The following is a 17,863-nucleotide window of genomic DNA, read 5'->3' on the forward strand; positions in this document are numbered from 1 at the left end:
TTTCTGCTTTAACTTTTCTGTGGTTTGAGTCACTTGTGCGTGTTAGTTATTGGGAAGAGTGTTGTTCAGTGGTTAGCACAGGGAAGTGGAACTCAAGACACCTGGATTTGGTTATTGACTCCATGTGTGATATTGTGCCAGTCACTTACACTCGTCTGTGCTTCCCTTTATCCATCTGTAAAATAATTACAATGCTCTCCTTCCCAGTGTGTTGTGAGTTTTATTCACGTTTGAAAATCACACTGAGATCCTCTGATGAAAGGTTTCAGAGTAGCAGCCGTGTTAGCCTGTATCCGCAAAAAGAACAGGAGTACTTGTGGCACCTTAGAGACTAACAAATTTATTTCAGCATAAGCTTTTGTGGGCTACAGCTCACTTCTTCGGATGCATAGAATGGAACACACAGACAGAAGATATTTATACATTGAACTTTGTGACTTTGTCCTCACTCACAACTATTTCATATTTGGGGACAATATATACCTTCAAGTCAGCGGCACTGCTATGGGTACCCGCATGGCCCCACAGTATGCCAACATCTTTATGGCTGACTTAGAACAACGCTTCCTTAGCTCTCATCCCCTAATGCCCCTACTCTACTAGTGCTACATTGATGACATCTTCATCATCTGGACCCATGGAAAAGAAACCCTCGAGGAATTCCACCATGATTTTAACAATTTCCATCCCACCATCAACCTCAGCCTAGACCAGTCCACACAAGCGGTCCATTTCCTAGACACTACTGTGCTAATAAGCAATGGTCACATAAACACCACCCTATACCGGAAACCCACTGATCGCTATACTTACCTACATGCCTCCAGCTTCCATCCAGGACACACCACACGATCCATTGCATACAGCCAGCTCTAAGATACAACCACATTTGCTCCAATCCCTCAGACAGAGATAAACACCTACAAGATCTCTATCAAGCATTCTTAAAACTACAATACCCACCTGCTGAAGTGAAAAAACAGATTGACAGAGCCAGAAGAGTACCCAGAAGCCACCTACTACAGGACAGGCCCAACAAAGAAAATAACAGAACGCCACCAGCCATTACCTTCAGCCCCCAACTAAAACCTCTCCGGCGCATCATCAAAGATCTACAACCTATCCTGAAAGATGATCCTTCACTCTACAGATCTTGGGAAACAGACCAGTTCTTGCTTACAGACAGCCTCCTAACCTGAAGCAAATACTCACCAGCAACTGCACATCATACAACATAAACACTAACCCAGGAACCTATCCTTGCAACAAAACCTGATGCCAGCTCTGTCCACATATCTATTCAAGTGACACCATCATAGGACCTAACCACATCAGCCACGCCATCAGGGGCTCGTTCACCTGCACATCTACCAACGTGATATATGCCATCATGTGCCAGCAATGCCCCTCTGCCATGTACATTGGCCAAACCGGACAGTCTCTACGCAAAAGAATAAATGGACACAAATCTGACATCAGGAATCATAACATTCAAAAACCAGTGGGAGAACACTTCAACCTCGCTAACCACTCAGTGACAGACTTGAAGGTGGCAATTTTGCAACAAAAAAACTTCAAAAACAGACTCCAAAGAGAGACTGCTGAACTCGAATTAATATGCAAATTAGATACAATTAACTTAGATTTAAACAGAGACTGGGAATGGTTGGGTCATTAAACTAATTGAATCTATTTCCCCATGTTAAGTTCTCCTCACACTTTCTATGGGCCATCTTGATTATCACTTCAAAGGTTTTTGTTCTCCTACTGCTGATAGCTCATCTCAATTGATTGGCCTCTTAGTTGGTATGCGTACTTCCACCTTTTCATGTTCTCTGTATGTATAAATATCTTCTGTCTGTGTGTTCCATTCTATGCATCCGAAGAAGTGACCTGTAGCCCACGAAAACTTATGCTGAAATATATTTGTTAGTCTCTAAGGTGCCACAAGTACTCCTGTTCTTTCTGATGAAAGGTGCTATCCATGTATCTATCTATCTAGGTTCCTGTTTGGTACCCATCACTATAGATAGTTGAATATTTCCCCAAAATGAACTGAGAGCTCATTTGCTGGACCCTGGCTTAATCTCTCCCTCCTCCAGAGGAAGATGCTGGAAAGTAATTTCCTCTCTTCTTTTAATGTAAGTGTGTGAGCTTCTCTTCATCCTCTTCTCTTCTTTTTCTTTGGTGTTGCTCTGGGTGTTATTGGGGGAAGATTAGAATAAAGAAATAAGTTTTACATTTATTTGTAAGGGCCTTGAGGTCTGTGATCATTCTCCCCTCCTCTGAAATTCCAGAGTCTTTGGACAGTTGCTTAGACCGATCTCTCCCCTGCTCTTGTGAGTTTCACCCTTGAAGTTGACATTGTCATTGTTCCTGTGGAATGTCACTGCCGAGGGAGGTCTTGGTCCCTTATTGAGAGCACACATTGGCCCATTGCCCTAGAAGGTCTTAAAGAAGAGGGCCAATATGTTGGTTTTCTATGAGGAGGGAGGTCTGTGGAGAGAACAGAGCAGTGGGTTGATGAGCTCTTTAAAACTGGTGTTGCCTAGGAGCCAGGCTGCTGTGTTTTGGACCAATCAGAGTATTTTTAAGGTCAGGACATTCATTTCCAAGTACAGCAAGGTGCCTGGACCCAGCCTGGAAGTCACAATGGCTAGGATTGGGTAGGCCAGCATCTGCAGCCACTTTACTGGTCTCATGTGACAGGGTTTTGGCAGCCGTAATTAATTTGGTGTCCAGAAACAGTGAAGAATTGAGACAAACTCCCAGGATACAGTCTAACTGGAATATATGATAGCAGACTTCTCGTATGGTGGGAGACACAATGGTGGTGGCAAGCTCTTCAAAATGTTTCCCTCTTCCCACCAGCAATAGTATTAGCATATATTATGAGGGAGTCCTAAGTATAGAAGAAATTCTTAGGAGTAGGTAGTAATGCCATCAGAGCGTATCACAACAAAAGAGGTTATGAAAACACGGGAATTGCTTAGCTAAGAAGGTGTCATTTTCCTCTCATTTGCACTGCAGGTAGTAAATCATTTAATAGGGGCCTAGGCTGCTGTCACATGAAAGCCCTCTTGTAGCCAGAGATCTTTGGAGAAAAATTCTATAAGAGCACAAAGTCTTATTATTATTTACAAATGGAAAGCTTTTCATGAATAAATTATTACTTAAATGATGTTGACCATGCTTAGAGAGTTCATCAAGATACAGAATTAATCTTAATATGGCTCTGGGCCATTAACTCTTAGTTATTATATATCATATTCTCCAGATGTTCTTGAGTGTAGTTCTCTGATACAGGAAGGCTTCTTAAAAAATGGACTTTCAAAAGATGACAGTGTTAAGAAATATAACTCTCTCTTTGACGGTGGGCAGAAAGTGTATTTTCCTAAGAACCAGGTATGAAGATTTAGAAAAGACAGACATATTTAAGAATACCAAGTGGAGACAGTTTTTTAATTTCTGTTTCTTGTGTGAACTGGCAGCAATACCAATGTCAGGCACTATGACATCTCATGAGGATTAGTCTGTCCTCCCAAGCAGAATAACCACAGTAATGTGTCTGCGAGTAAGCCTTGCGTTCAGGGAAAAGACTGGGAGAAAAAAAGGCTTCAAAAATATGTGATTTGTCTGCTTCCTGATAGAGTGAAAGAGAGACATTGCTGACAGTGAATATGGGTTGGGGCACCTATTAGTCCCATTCACCATGAAACACTTTATTCTTGATCCTGAGAATGACTGTGATGTTGACTTTCAAGAAAGTAATTCGGTCTCTTCCTTTGGCATTTGCTTTTAATAAACCCTGTCAGCTTCTGTGAATCATTTCTCTCAGGAGACTGGAGTGGTGGGTATGCCACTGACAGAAAGTCCTGCAGCTAAGGAACAATAAGCCAGTGATCTCACTTTAAAAAAAAAATTGGTTGTTTGCCCGTCAATATTTTGTCCAAGTATCCAAAATATGCCTGTTTAAACTTCTGATAGCTACAATAATGAAATTTTACCTGGACTATGGGCAAATCACACTGTAATTGTCTATTTCTTCCCCCCTCCCATAGACTGAAACTGAGACATTACGGTACACCAGACCTTTTCAGATACTTGGCTACAATAGATAATGACAGAGTAGTTCCCAGCTCTACCTTCACAGGCTAGGACAATAGAGGGGTACAAGGGTACCATAGGAAGGGGAGGAGGTGGGCCACAGAAATCATTATAGTAAAAAAGAGTTAGGAAAATAAATCTCTGACAATATTAAAATATGGGCTTTTTTACACAATACAATGCCTTATTATTCTGAATAGGGTCTTTCATACATGCCTGTTGGTCTACAGGAGGAGTTATGGTGTTGGTTTTGGCCTATAAAATTTATAATCTGCCTACCTGAGGGACAACCTCTCTCTTCATGCCATATAACCACAACTGTAATTAGAGAAGGAATCTGAGCTGGAGCACCCTGGGGTTAAAAGAAAAGGGGCTGCAGACAGGATGTTTTGAGTGGCCCTCAACTTTTGGGCTCACTCCTCCCTTTGATCTGAAATATCCTAAATCTACTGACCTTTCAGCAATGCTGGAAAGGGAGGAGGAAATGAGTGGAGGTGTTTGTAGGTAGCATGGGGTATTTTTGATTATTTTTTGGCTGGCCACACTGCAATAGTGGCCACAAAACCAGGCTGCTGAACTGGTGGACATTGAGGGACTGTGTTTTCAGTTTTTCTCAGAAGTGCCTAGAGCAGTGGCTAGATACATTTTTATTAATGTATAAATCTAAATCTAAGAAAAATAAAATAGATGCAAACTGTATGTCAAAATACTTTCCAGAGTTACACAATACAATTACAGTCAGATAAACTGTATCAGGGAGAAAAAAGAGGGAGTAATGGAGAAAAAAGGGTTTTCAGATGAAATTTGAAATGAGGTAGATGAAAGGAGATTATACCATACAGGAAGCTTGTTTCAGATGGTAGGAGCTGTAGCTGGGGAGGTTCCTATACACAAATTATATTGGGGGACAGAGGTGCCAGTTCCTGAGAGAAAAGAGTAGAGAGATCATATGCATGACATAGGTTGGAAGACCTCCATTGTGGCCTTTAAAAACAGAGGCCAGTTTTGAACTGCGTCTTTAAATAAATAGAGAGACAAAGTGGGTGAGATAATTTATTGAACCAATTTCTCTTGGTGAGAGAGACAAGCTTTTGAGCTATGCAGCTTGAAAGCTTTTCTCTCTCACCAACAAAAGTTAGTCCAATACAAGATATTACCTCACCCAGCTTGCCCCCCTAATATCCTGGGGCCAACATGGCTACAACAACACCGCTTATCTTTAAAAAACAGCAGTCAAAGAGGAACAATACTGGACTGGCTAGATCCACCACAATACCTAACTGACTAGCTCAAAAGAGGAAGGCGCTGCTGTGGTACTGGGGGCTGGGCACCAGGAATAAGTAACAATGTTTAAAAGTTTAATGGCTAAGGAAGACACTGATTACAGTTTTGCTCTTTTCTGTTTTGAAATCTGATTTCCAGCCTCTTTCCTTGCTGTCATGAGAAGACTGAGCACATGAGCAATAACTTCAGAAATCCTCTAGGAAGTAAGTAAAAACAGACAAATATTTATGATGAATAATGTATATGCAATATGTGATCTCTCCTTTCAGCATTTCTTGTCAGGGTAGCATATTAGATAGAAAATTATATCAGTTTATATTTATTTAAATCATATCTGGGCAAGACTGGTGAGGATCTGAACCTGTGCCCATTTGCATTCAAGGCACGAAGGTTCTACTAGCCCACCAGACCTGCACTTATAGTGGCTGCCCTTGTTTAAACAGAGTGGTTCATTTATACATTCATGTTGTGTGAAACAGTTTGCTCATGCCTGTCACTATTGGCCATTAATTTTTAAAGTATATTTAGCTCTTGACAAATGCAAAGATGAATTTAGAATATTTATGCTTGAAATTGAAGCTAAACATCTGCAAGGAGTTTACAAGAAGGGAGGAAGAATCATCTTTGTCACTGAAGCACAGGACTAGGAGTCAGGTGAAATGGGTTCTATTTCTGACTCTGCCACAGCCTTCCTGTGTGACCTTGAGCAAATCATGTTTAATCTCTACCTGCCTCAGTTGGAGATACTAACTCTGACCTACCACAGTGGGGTGTTGTGAGGATGACAGTATTAGAGACTGTAAAATGCTTTATGCTTCTCAAGTGAAAAGTGCTAGAGAAATGAAACATATTATAAGTAGCAGTCTAGACAGGAGAAACAGAGTGGTAACATGATTTATATTTTCCTTTAAAAAAAATCTCTTCTAAATAGGGACAATTGCCATGAAGAATGTCAGGGTAAGAACCTCAAAATTCCTAGTCTTCCATTCAGACAACGCCTTCTTTCCCCTCCCCATTTTAAGTATTGACCATATTTATGAAAAAGACAGCCAAACTCCCCAAAAGGAAGTAAATATTACTTTAAATGGAGCAATTAGTATTTGATTGATAGACTTTACTCTTATTGTTACCACAAATTATTTATATCATGGACAAATTGTTTTATTGCTGTTAATTTCAGTTACTATTTGTAATTGCTACAAACTATTCATACACATTACACTTTGAAACACTATTCTCCCCACCCCACCCTGTCCCGCCCCTTTGGGGGCAGACCCTCCCACCTCAGCTGATATGCCAGGGCCAGATCCTGCAAACACTTTTGCATGCAAATAACTTTTCTCGGTCCCCTAAGGCCAGATCCAAAGCCCACTGCAGTCAATGGGAGCCTTTCCACTGACTGCAATGGGCTTTGAAGCAGGCTTCTAGTGCATAGGGAACAGGGGCGGCTCTAGGTATTTTGCCGCCCCAAGCACGGCAGGCAGGCTGCCTTCAGCGGCTTGCCTGCGGGAGGTCCCCAGTCCCGCGGATTCGGCGGCACGCCTGCGGGAGGTCCGCCGAAGCCACGGGACCAGTGGACCCTCCGCAGGTGTGCCGCCGAAGGCAACCTGCCGGTCGCCCTCGCGGCGACCGGCAGAGCGCCCCCCGCAGCTTTCCGCCCCAAGCACACGCTTGGCGTGCTGGTGCCTGGAGCCGCCCCTGATAGGGAAATACTGGTTCTACCTATTTACACAAGGACATTATCTGTAAGAGACAACATGTCTTATTTAAACCTACTAAAAGTATTTCTATGGGAACAGGGCAAAGTAAAAGCACCTGTACTTGCAGGATAAAGGACTTTTGTGGAATTGTGAGGTTTTATGTTTAGTTCTTTGTCAGATCTAAAGCACAGAGTCCTTTCTTTACACCTCGCTCCAATTGTGGAAGGATTTTGTTTCAGCTTAAATAAGGATAATAATAATAATGATTAATTATTAATTAATACAACCCACTGACTGATCCTCAGAGACAACGTAGCAAGGCAGAGTTTCAATTCCCTTCCAAGTGACTGTCTGGTAAAACCACCTACAAAGACAAAAAAAGAAAAGGGATCAGGACACCCCTCCCCCCAATACAAGTGTCTCCTAGAAAGGCTGCCTCTATTTATAGGTACCTTGTTGGTACTGGGAGCTATCCATTATGCTAGTCAGGGCCACCCAGAGGGGGGGGCAGGTGGGGCAATTTGCCCCAGGCCCCACAGGGGCCCCCACGAGACTTTTTTGGGGGCCCTGAAATGGGGCCCTTCACTTGGTCCGAGGGCCCCGGAAAACTCTCGTGGGGCCCGGGCCCTCGGAGCTTCTTCCTCTCCTGGTCTTCGGCGGCAATTCGGCAGCGGGTGGTCCTTCCGCCCCGGGACCTGCTGCCCCCACCGCCGAAGACCCCAGGCCCCCTGAATCCTCTGGGCAGCCCTGATGCTAGTCTGTGTTTGTGATGCTAAAGTACAAATGGAAACTGATGGAAATGAACAGTGAAATGTTTTCTCAGAGCATAGATAAAGTTATGGCAGTGGAGTATTGAGGTATGTAACATTTATTAAGAAAGCACTATTTGGTCACTTTTCACAAGCTGTTGGTATTTGATTGTTCAGAAGCTGACTACCTTCCATTGTTAAGTAACAGGATTACTGCATGTTTCAAGACAGATTACACTTTTGTGTGTGTGTGTGTGTATTCTGTCTGCAGATGTTGCTATGAAGAAAGAAGTTAGAAATGACTGATGTGGAGCCTGTGGTCACAGATTTTGCAGCATCGGGAAGGGCAGGCCGCCGAAATGCCTTACCAGATATTCTGGGTTCTCCTGCTGGGGCTGGGGCAGGGACTTCAGACCTGCCACACAAACTAGCTGAACTTTCTGTGTCAAAAGGTAATGCCAACAAATTGGTGAGAACTAAGGGTTTCATGCAGTTATCCTCTATTTTCTCCCAAGACTTTTACCACTTCTTTCACTTATGATGTCAAGTGCAATGGTAGTATTTCTTCTCCAGCTAAAACTAAATTTGCATCTGTTTTCCAAAGCAGCCATTAGTTGTGCCCAGTAATTGAGAAAGGTTAATTTTATACCAGACTTCAGCTAAACTTGCCATATCCACCCTTATGCCTGTTGTTCACTAGCTGGGGAGCTGGAATTATAAGATGAATTCCAAATCCATGCAGCAGCAACAACAAAAAACAACCATCCACACCACAACACTGTTGTGCCACCGATCATCTTGTTAGTCAGTTACTTGCCTTATGTGCCAGATTCTCTTCTGCACTGGGGTCTCAGCACAGGAGGGCAAGAGGTGTCAGGAAGCCACTTACAGCACCCCAATTCCAAAACCACTGCAGCTTTGGCCACAACTCAAGCATATATCAGAGCCATCTAGGGATGTACCTATTACCCCAGCTGTGAATTTGTGGAGGCGAGCTGTGTTCTGCCTTGTCCTCCTCTGCCAGGGTGGAGAAGGGGTGGTGAGGAGACAGCTACACCAGCTTTACCCCAGCTGAGAATTTTCTCAACCGATGGGGATTCTCAGCTAGTTTCTGGCCCCTTGGTGCTCTCAAAGAGACAAGCTGTTCCTATTATTTATCTTCCATGGTCGTCTTATCTGCAGTTTCATATACCTCTGAGGATTTATAACTGATATTTCCAACCCACCGTGGATCATGGGGGACTTGTGAGAGGGTAATGAACAGGCAGACCTTTTCTCAGCAGATCCCACAGGAAGATAGAGCACTTGAGTAGAGAAGTAAAAAGGTATCAACTTGCCACCTGCTGGCTTGAAATGAGAAGGGTGGAAAAATAATCAGAAATTTAGGGTGTATGTGTTTGGAGAACAGAAGCACAAAGTTAAAGGGCAGAGCATTATAAAGTAGAGGGGGGAAAGAGATGGGCACAGAAAGAAGAATCATAGAAATGTAGGGCTGGAAGAGACCTTGAGAAGTAATCGAGTCCAGCACCCAATGCTGAAGCAGAACCAAATAAACCTAGACCATCCCTGACAGGTATTTGTCCAACCTCTTTTTCTAATGTCTATCCTAAATCTCCCTTGCTGAAGATTAAGCCCAGAACATTATGTCCTACTTTGAGTGGACATGGAAAACAAATGATCACTGTCCTCTTTAGAATATAAGAACATAAGAACGGCCATACTGGGTCAGACCAAAGCTTCATCTAGCCCAGTATCCTGTCCTCCAACAGTGGCCAATGCCAGGTGCCCAAGAGGAAATGAACAGAACAAGTAATCATCAAATGATCCATCGCCCATTCCCAGCTTCTGGCAAACAGAGGTTAGGGACACCATCCTTGCCCATCCTGGCTAATAGCCATTAATGGACTTGTCCTCCATGAGTTTATCTAGTTCTTTTTTGAACCCTGTTAGTCTTGGCCTTCACAATATCCTCTGACAAGAAGTTCTTTATAACAGCTCTTAACATATTTGAGGTCTGTTATCAGGTCTTCCCCTTAATCTTCTTTTCTCACGACTAAACACGCACAATATTTTTAACATTTCCTCATAGGTCAGATTTTCTGAACTTTTAATCATTTCTGTTGCTCTATTCTGGACTCTCTCCAATTTGTTCACATCCTCCCTAAAGTGCGGTACCCAGAAATGGACATAATACTCCAGCTGAGGCCTCACCAATGCCGAGCAGGATGGGATAATTACCTCCCATGTCTTATATTTGACACACCTGTTAATACACCCCAGAATGATATTAGCCTTTTTTGCAGCTGCATCACATTGTTGACACATATTCAATTTGTGATCCACTAGAACCGCCAGATTCTTTTCAGCAGTACCACCACCTAGCCAATTATTCCCTATGTTGTAGTCGTGCATGTGATTTTTCCTTCCTAGCTGTAGTACTTTGCAGTCATCTTTATTGAATTTCATCTTGTTTGTTTCAGACCAATTCTCCAATTTGTCAAGGTCATTTTGAATTCTAATCCTGTCTTCCAAAGAGCTTGCAATCCTTCCCAGTTTGGTGTTATCTGCAAATTTTATAAGTATGTTTTCTTGTATATTACCCAAGGCCTTTAAAAATATTGAATAGAACTGGACCCAAGACTGACCCATGGGACCCCACTAGTTATGCCTTCCCAGTTTGACAACAAACTATTGGTAACTACTCTTTGAGTATGGTCATTCAACCAGTTGTGCACCCACCTTGTAGTAATTTCATCTGTACCCCATTTCCCTAATTTGCTTATAAGACTATCATGTGGGAATGTGTCAAAATCCTTGACTACTTCTCCCCTATCCACTAGGCCAGTAGCCCAGTCCAAGAAGACAATTAGGTTGCTTTGGCATGATTTGTTCTTGACAAATGTGTGCTGGCTATTCCTTATAACCCTATTATCCTCTAGATCCTGTGTCATAGGTTTATTCCCCACTTTGAACTTTAGCGTTCACAAGATGGGGACCTGCATGGACTCCTCTAAACTAAAATCCTAGTTTAGATCTGGTTCTCGCTGCCACCAGTCAAGTTTTAAGTGTCTGACACACTCCCTGTTCCCCCAAAAACTTCCCTGGGGAACACAGATCCAAACACCTTGAATCTCAGCACAAAGGGAAATAATCCATTTCCCTCACCTTCTTCCCCCTCCCCTTGTCCTTGGGAGAGATACCTTGATTCAAACTCCTTGAATCAAACAAAGAGGGATTCACTTTTCCCCCTCCCCTTCCCTTAGTCCTTGGGAAAAATACCTTAATTCAAACTCCTTGAATCAAACAAAGAGGGATTCACTTTTCCCCCCTCCCCTTCCCCTGAAAATCCAAACAAGGGAAGAAATCAATCAAGTTCTAAAAAAGAAAAGATTTTATTAAAGAAAGAAAGAAAGAAAGTACACTATCTCTGTAATACCAGGATGGAAAATATCACAGGGTCTGACTTATAAACCTGGAGAGACTTCCCCCCTCCCTCCTCCTCAGAATAATAAAAGTAACAGCAAACAGGAATAAAGAATTTATCCAGCAAACACACAATTGCAAATACAGAAAGTAACTCAAAAGACTAATCCGCCTTTTTAACTAATACTCACTATATTGAATAGAAGAGGCTATTTCAGGAAACTTGGAGAACTTGAAGGATATGACTGATCTCTCTTAAATCCAAAAAGAGACTCAATCCAAAACAAAGGACACAGACAAAGACTTCCCTCCACAGAGATTTTAAATTATCCTGTCCCTTGATTGGTCCTCTGGTCAGGTGTTCATCAGGTTACTGAGCTTGTTAACCCTTTACAGGTAAAAGAGACCTTAACCCTGATCTGTTTATTTATGACATCCTGACAAACTGATTGTGTAATAATTTGTTCCAATATCTTTCCAGGTACTGTAGTTAGGCTCACCAGTCTGTACTTGCCTGGGTCCCCTTTGTTCTCCTTTTGAAAGATAGGTGCTATGTTTGCTCTTCTCCAGCCCTCTGGGAACTCACCCGTCTTCCATGAATTTTCAAAGATAATTGATGATGGTTACAAGATTGCTTTAGCTAGAAGGGAAATACAGTAGGGGTGGTCCAAACATATTGCCTTAGGTTTAGGGGAGGGCAGTGGAGGCCCTAGTGCTGGCAGCCCTGAGAGTCTGACAGCAGTGAAGGCAGGTAATGGAAACTGAATCAGGCCCTAAGATCAATGGAAAAACTCTCCTTCAGTGAGAGCTGGATCAGACCTCTAGAGAAACTGAGATTTTAATATCTCCCTGCAGGCATTTGCATTATGACAGAGGCTGCCCTTAGTTCCTGTAGCACTACGGGTATGTCTACATTGCAATTAGACATCCGGGGCTGGCCTGTGCCAGCTGATTTGGGGTTGTGGGACTTGAGCTGTTCAATTGCAGTGTAGATTGCAGTGTAGTTCAGGCTCAGACTGCAGCCGAAGTTCTGGGACCCTCCCACTGCACAGGATCCTAGAGCCCAGCACAAGGCCCAGCATCTACACTGCAATTAAATGTAGACCTTTAGCCTGAGCCTGGGTCAGCTGGCATGGGCCAGCCATGAGTTTTTAACTGCAATGTAGACATACCCTAAGAGTCCACTTCACCACATTCTTGATACATATTATAATGAGAATTATTTATGTTGGTCAACGTATAAGATTTCATTTGACAAGAACTGTAATAAATCTTTCTACTCTGAGCTCGGCATGGTTCCCTTTATGCTCAGACTGGGGAAAAGGGAGCTGCAATAGTGTAATGAGGGTAAATGCAGGTAAATGGAGATTACCAATTTCACATTTGGGGAATATAGAATTTAGTTTAGGTTCATTTACCCACTTCTCTTTTTTTTTTTTACCACTACACCACTGGGGAGCTGCCATTTCCATTACTGAATGGGATGTAGCTGAGAACAATGTGGATTTGGGCTGTTATTCACAGCTGGAGCTGTGGAGGTGGAAACACTGCATTAGCCAAGCCCAATGAAATATTCATTGGCTTAAAAAAATCTTATTAAGCTTTATATAGTTCAGCACACTCACCCTTAAGAGAGAGACACATAACTAACTTCAATAAAATAGAGTTAACAAAACAACTGGAGATCAAGAAAGATTCCTCCCATTTGCTTCATTTTAGCCTCTGGAAAGCTTAGTTGTTGGAAAAAACAAATGTGCTTCTTACAGCACAGAGCCTCTCCCCTTAGTCTTTTACCACATGAAAATGAACATGAAAGAGTGACCACCTTGTTAAAAGAAATGCCAAGACATTACACAAAATGACGTAAGTATTTAGGCCTCCAGACAGAATAATCATCCACTCCTGGTGCCCATCCAATCTATTATTAAGAACAAATAAAACAGAGATACAGTAGCTCCAGCAAAATGTGCTGCTTCTTTCACATGAATACAGGGATGTAATCGCAGAGATTGGAAGAACAATGAATTGTCAATTGCTCTTAACACTGTTGTAGACCAGTGCTGTTTCTGAAAAAGGCTGCTTTTGAATCCTCCATTTCTGATATCAGTAATTTGCAATGGTGAAAATGAGGTAATAGGAAATTTGCACAGGATCGGGGTCAATTTGGCTCTAACTTTAGGGATGACTCAGGGGTGCTGTATGAGCAGAGAGTTCTCAGAGGGTTTCCCTGACACTAGCTACAGAATGGTATCATTCTGGTAAATGCCACATAAACCCATTTCAAGAATTCTCAATGTATGCAACAGATTGTAGCCCATATACACTGTTGGAAAGTAAATTTAGGACAAGACAATGGCCAGAAAGTTTGGAGGGTCAAGTACCCAAAAGTTTGGATCCTCATCTACAACCGAGCTGGAGATTTCACAATGAAAGGATTTTCTTACAAGGTTTCTGGCAATTCCTCCGTCCACTTGAACCAGAAATACTTCAAGAACAGCCTCTTTTCCAGCTGAGAGGAGAAGTGCAGAGGGGAATGATTTTATTTTTTAAAGCAAGCCATAGTTTTCCATATCTGAAAGGAAATTCAATTTGGGTTTAAATGTAGGTGGTGATCTTGGAGACTTTATCCAAATAGGTTTGTCCTTCCTTAATGCTTGTGGGCCATAAGTTTTACATTGTCTCGAAGATGCCATAAACCACTATAATACTGGTGAAAAGCCAAGATGCCCTTCCACATGGAGCATAGGATGGGAGCTGCATACATTGGTCTATGGTGTAGCCCTGTGTGCTGTAAAGATCACATCAAGTTAATGCTTAGATTCCTCCCTGTCGGAGAAAAACTCAGTTCTCGCTTTTTCGTTTGGGTGCAGCAAAATCAAATACTTTATTATTTCTCCAGTAATTACAATGGAGGGAGAGAGTGCCCTAGGACACAGGGTCGCCCCAGTCCCGGACAGGTCTCTCAACTGGTAAACAATTACAGCAAGCATTTATACCTTTGTTACAAACAATAACTAGCAATAATACAGATGATAATGAGCAACAACTGCATTTTGTTTATACATAAGCCATCCTGCTATCTTATTTTTCTCACTCCTAGAAGACACCAGTCTGCATATTTGGTTTATCAGTTACAAGGTCGTAATAACTTTTTACACAGTTCTTTCCCTCTGCCTCACACTATCCTTGCTTCTAGAAGTCTCACGTCATTAGGGTTACAGCTGGGCTAACTCTTGCTAACTGACTGACATGCACTAAGATCCCCTTCAAATCCTTATTAATTCTTTCCCTGCTTCCACATCCCCTTTGTGGGAGTTACTTATTCTGAGCCTACCTAGAAATTGGCTTCCTGTGAAGGAACCAGCTAGTGGTCAGCTCAATAAAGTTCTTACTTACTGGCAGATGACCGCAATATGGCTTCTTTCTCAGCCAATCAGCGCTGGCTGTGCAAGGACTAAGAGCAGAGGATAAATTAGCTGTCACCACAATCACTCTAGAACAGTGGTTCTCAAACTTTTGTACTAGTGACCTCTTTCACAAAGCACCCTTTCACATAACAAGCCCCGCCTTATAAATTAAAGCCATGTTTATATATGTAACACTCTTATAAAAGCTGGATGCAAAGTGGGGTTGGGGTGGAGGCTGCAGCTCGCGGCCCCCCACATAATAACCTTATGACCCCCTGAGGTGTCCTGACCCGCAGGTTGAGAACCCCTGCTCTAGAATTAGAGCTAGCTCATTGCAGCTGTATGCAAGCATGAGCAGCTCAATCAGGGTGCTAAGCAACTCATGAAGGGGATGATGCTTAGTTGCATATTTTCACTTTGGCAGATACACAGTTCTTCTTGCTAATGGTAGTTTTATGGCAAGTTCTTAGAGCTGCTTGCTGAAAATTTACCCCTTAGGTTCTGACAGTCAAACTTCATAGGACTCAGAGAGCTCCACGGCCAAGTAATGTATGTTTAAATCAGAGCTACCTGGTCTGAACGGATCCCTAAAAGCCATAGTCTGGCCTAGATTTGGGTGTGCAAATCCCATTGACATCAGTGGTTCTGCCACATGTGGCTTGAGGGCAGTATAGTTTTAGAAACGGTTGCTGAGCAGTAAAGAAAACAAAACAGGGCAGTTTATATTTACTTGTATATTTAATCAGTCGTAAAGAATTAACAGTATAATATATCAGAAGTTATATAGTGGAATTCTATTTTAATTATCTTTTCAGGCTACCTTGGTTTTGTTGTATTCAAACAATCACTCTAACCCAGTCCATAAGAGAACTTTCTAAATTAGAAAGAAAATCTTCACCTTGCAAAGGCAAAGTGGAGTCTATGAAGCATTTCAGTGCTAAGAAAAGTCAGTCATACCATAACGGGCAGCCCCATACATTGTAACATTCTCTATGTGCAACCAAGCAACACTCAGAGATATGAAATTCTTTCTTATCTTGGGAAATGACAAGAGAAAAATTAAAGAAATTATCTCCAATTTGAATCTTAAAACCAAATGCCCATTGATCAGTATAAGCACAGGGCAAGCAACTCAGCATCAACAGAGAATTGCTGTTGGAAAATGAGATGCAAGTCCTATCTGTCTAAGCTATCTATTCTAGCTGTTGAATGTTTTTGCTAAAACATCTGTCACTGTGGTAGTTAAGAGCCAGTTGATACTAGCAGTGATCAATAAATATTTATCTTTGATTAAATAGCCAGTCTCTTGCATGAGAATGCATGTGCTGGGTGTTTTATCATGTATTTATGTCTCTTTAGATGAAGAAGCAGAAGGTGGAGAAATATCATCCGAAGTCATGTTGGAAAACCCAGAGATAGAAGGAAAATCTAATCCTAATCTCTAGAGATTGCTGGATTTACAATGACCATTGACAGACTTTACAAATGTTCTGCTTTTCACAGGTTCCAAGCCCTAGTAGAAACGGTAGTGGTCTGGGCAGGACTATTCAAAACAATTGTATCTGGATGACATTAACTTGCAGCTACTACTTAGGGTTTTCATGCTGTTTTCTACTGTAGTCCATCAAAAAGCAAGTAATCTACAAATCACAGCCAGGAAAAAGCTAAAGAATGTATGTTGGGTTTTTTTTTTAATTGTTGTCAGTCGCACCATATTAATACTAATCCAACCAAACCCTTTTTGATCATTTCAATGATTATGGTTAACAGTTGTACACCACACAATAACCATGCTAAATATAACTCCGATTAATTTTCCAAATTATTTTTTTCAGTGACACCAAGTCATGTTTCCCATCCAAGATGAGATTATGTCAAGTGTATTGGGGTGCAGATAGGGAGGGGATTTTTTTGACCTTTAAAGATAGAAGAAACACATACATCCATGATGTACAAACTTTTGGAACTTTCTGAGATTTTTGTTCTCTTTGGGAAGAGAAATGAGGTGAAAAAGCCTGAAACAAAACACATTTTTCTCCTCTTCTTTTCCAAAATGTTCTATATACATCTTAAAAAACAAAAAAACTTTTTGAAAATCTCTTCAGTTTATTCAGCCCTATCCCCAGGCAGATAATCTCTGGGTTCTTCTATTCCCAACAATCATACTCCTTCTGTCTTTTCTGTGCACAGCCTCAATGCTCTATTTGTTCAGATGTATTTAAAATAAAATAGCAACATTTGTAAGTGATTTAAATTGTTTACTCTTGCCCTGGATATTAAATAGATCCCGTCTCTTTTGTGTTCTTGAATCTTTGATGTCTCTCCTGTATGGCAAGGAATGAATCAGCGGTACCATAATACACAATGTTTTTGTTTCATTTGTGGTTTGTTTGTTTGTCCGTTTATGACAGAGCTATTCCATTCATTCTGGGTTTACTAAAACATATTTAAACAAAGACTCTCTGCCTGCACTAAAAGATCATTCATGTTTTGTTACAAAGATTGTATCCCTGAAAATATTTTGTATGTAGCCCTTTATTATTCAGGATAGAGAGTCACATAAATGCATGCACTTGTGTTGGAATCGGAGTCAATGGTCATTTGAAATTCTTATAAAGGTATAGAGTGCAGCTAATTCTGATAATCAGGCACTTTTATTTGCACAGTGTGTTTCTGTTGGAGTATGGCTTACAGGTGGAGGTATTAATGGTACATGAGTATTGGCAGTACTCAAAGGATGATGATCATAAATCCCACACGGAGCCAAAGTAATGGGGCTCTATGCTACTGGCTGCCCTATAGAGGGATAGGGGCATGATGCACACCCTAGCCTAGAGACAAGATGCAGGGCTGCATCACAATCTATAAGATGGCAAAGTGATCTTTTCTCTGCCTAATTCAGAGGAGGGGTTTGAATCCACATCTCCTACCTCCCAAGTGAATGCCTTGATCACCAGGCTACAGAATCATTCTCTCACTCTCTCTTTTTGGTTCAATGTATATTTAGGTATTTCTACAAAGTGGAACAACTTCAACAGGAGAAACTGAGAGCAGCTCACCTTAGAATAGCCTATAGCCTAGTGCAGCAGTGGCCAACCTGTGGCTCCGGAGCCAAATGCAGCTCTTCAGAAGTTAATATGCGGCTCCTTGTATAGACACCAACACCGGGGCTGGAGCTACAGGCGCCAACTTT

At 41.8% G+C, this 17,863-nt stretch overlaps 1 protein-coding gene across 2 annotated transcripts in view; it reads left to right on the forward strand.

Moving 5' to 3' along the window:
• The window catches only part of PKIB (cAMP-dependent protein kinase inhibitor beta), a 92,325-nt gene extending 75,262 nt beyond the window's left edge, over positions 1-17,063 (forward strand). For both annotated transcript variants that reach the window (XM_045011006.1, XM_045011009.1), the window contains exons 2-4: positions 5,530-5,594; positions 8,112-8,292; positions 16,030-17,063. In XM_045011006.1, coding sequence (XP_044866941.1) covers positions 8,139-8,292; positions 16,030-16,115 — 240 coding nt within the window. In that variant the 5' untranslated portion in view covers positions 5,530-5,594; positions 8,112-8,138 and the 3' untranslated portion in view covers positions 16,116-17,063. The remainder of the gene's footprint in view (positions 1-5,529; positions 5,595-8,111; positions 8,293-16,029) is intronic.
• Positions 17,064-17,863: the final 800 nt, after the last annotated feature.

Source organism: Mauremys mutica, chromosome 3, assembly GCF_020497125.1.
Source record: "Mauremys mutica isolate MM-2020 ecotype Southern chromosome 3, ASM2049712v1, whole genome shotgun sequence".
NCBI classification, from domain to species: domain Eukaryota; kingdom Metazoa; phylum Chordata; order Testudines; family Geoemydidae; genus Mauremys; species Mauremys mutica.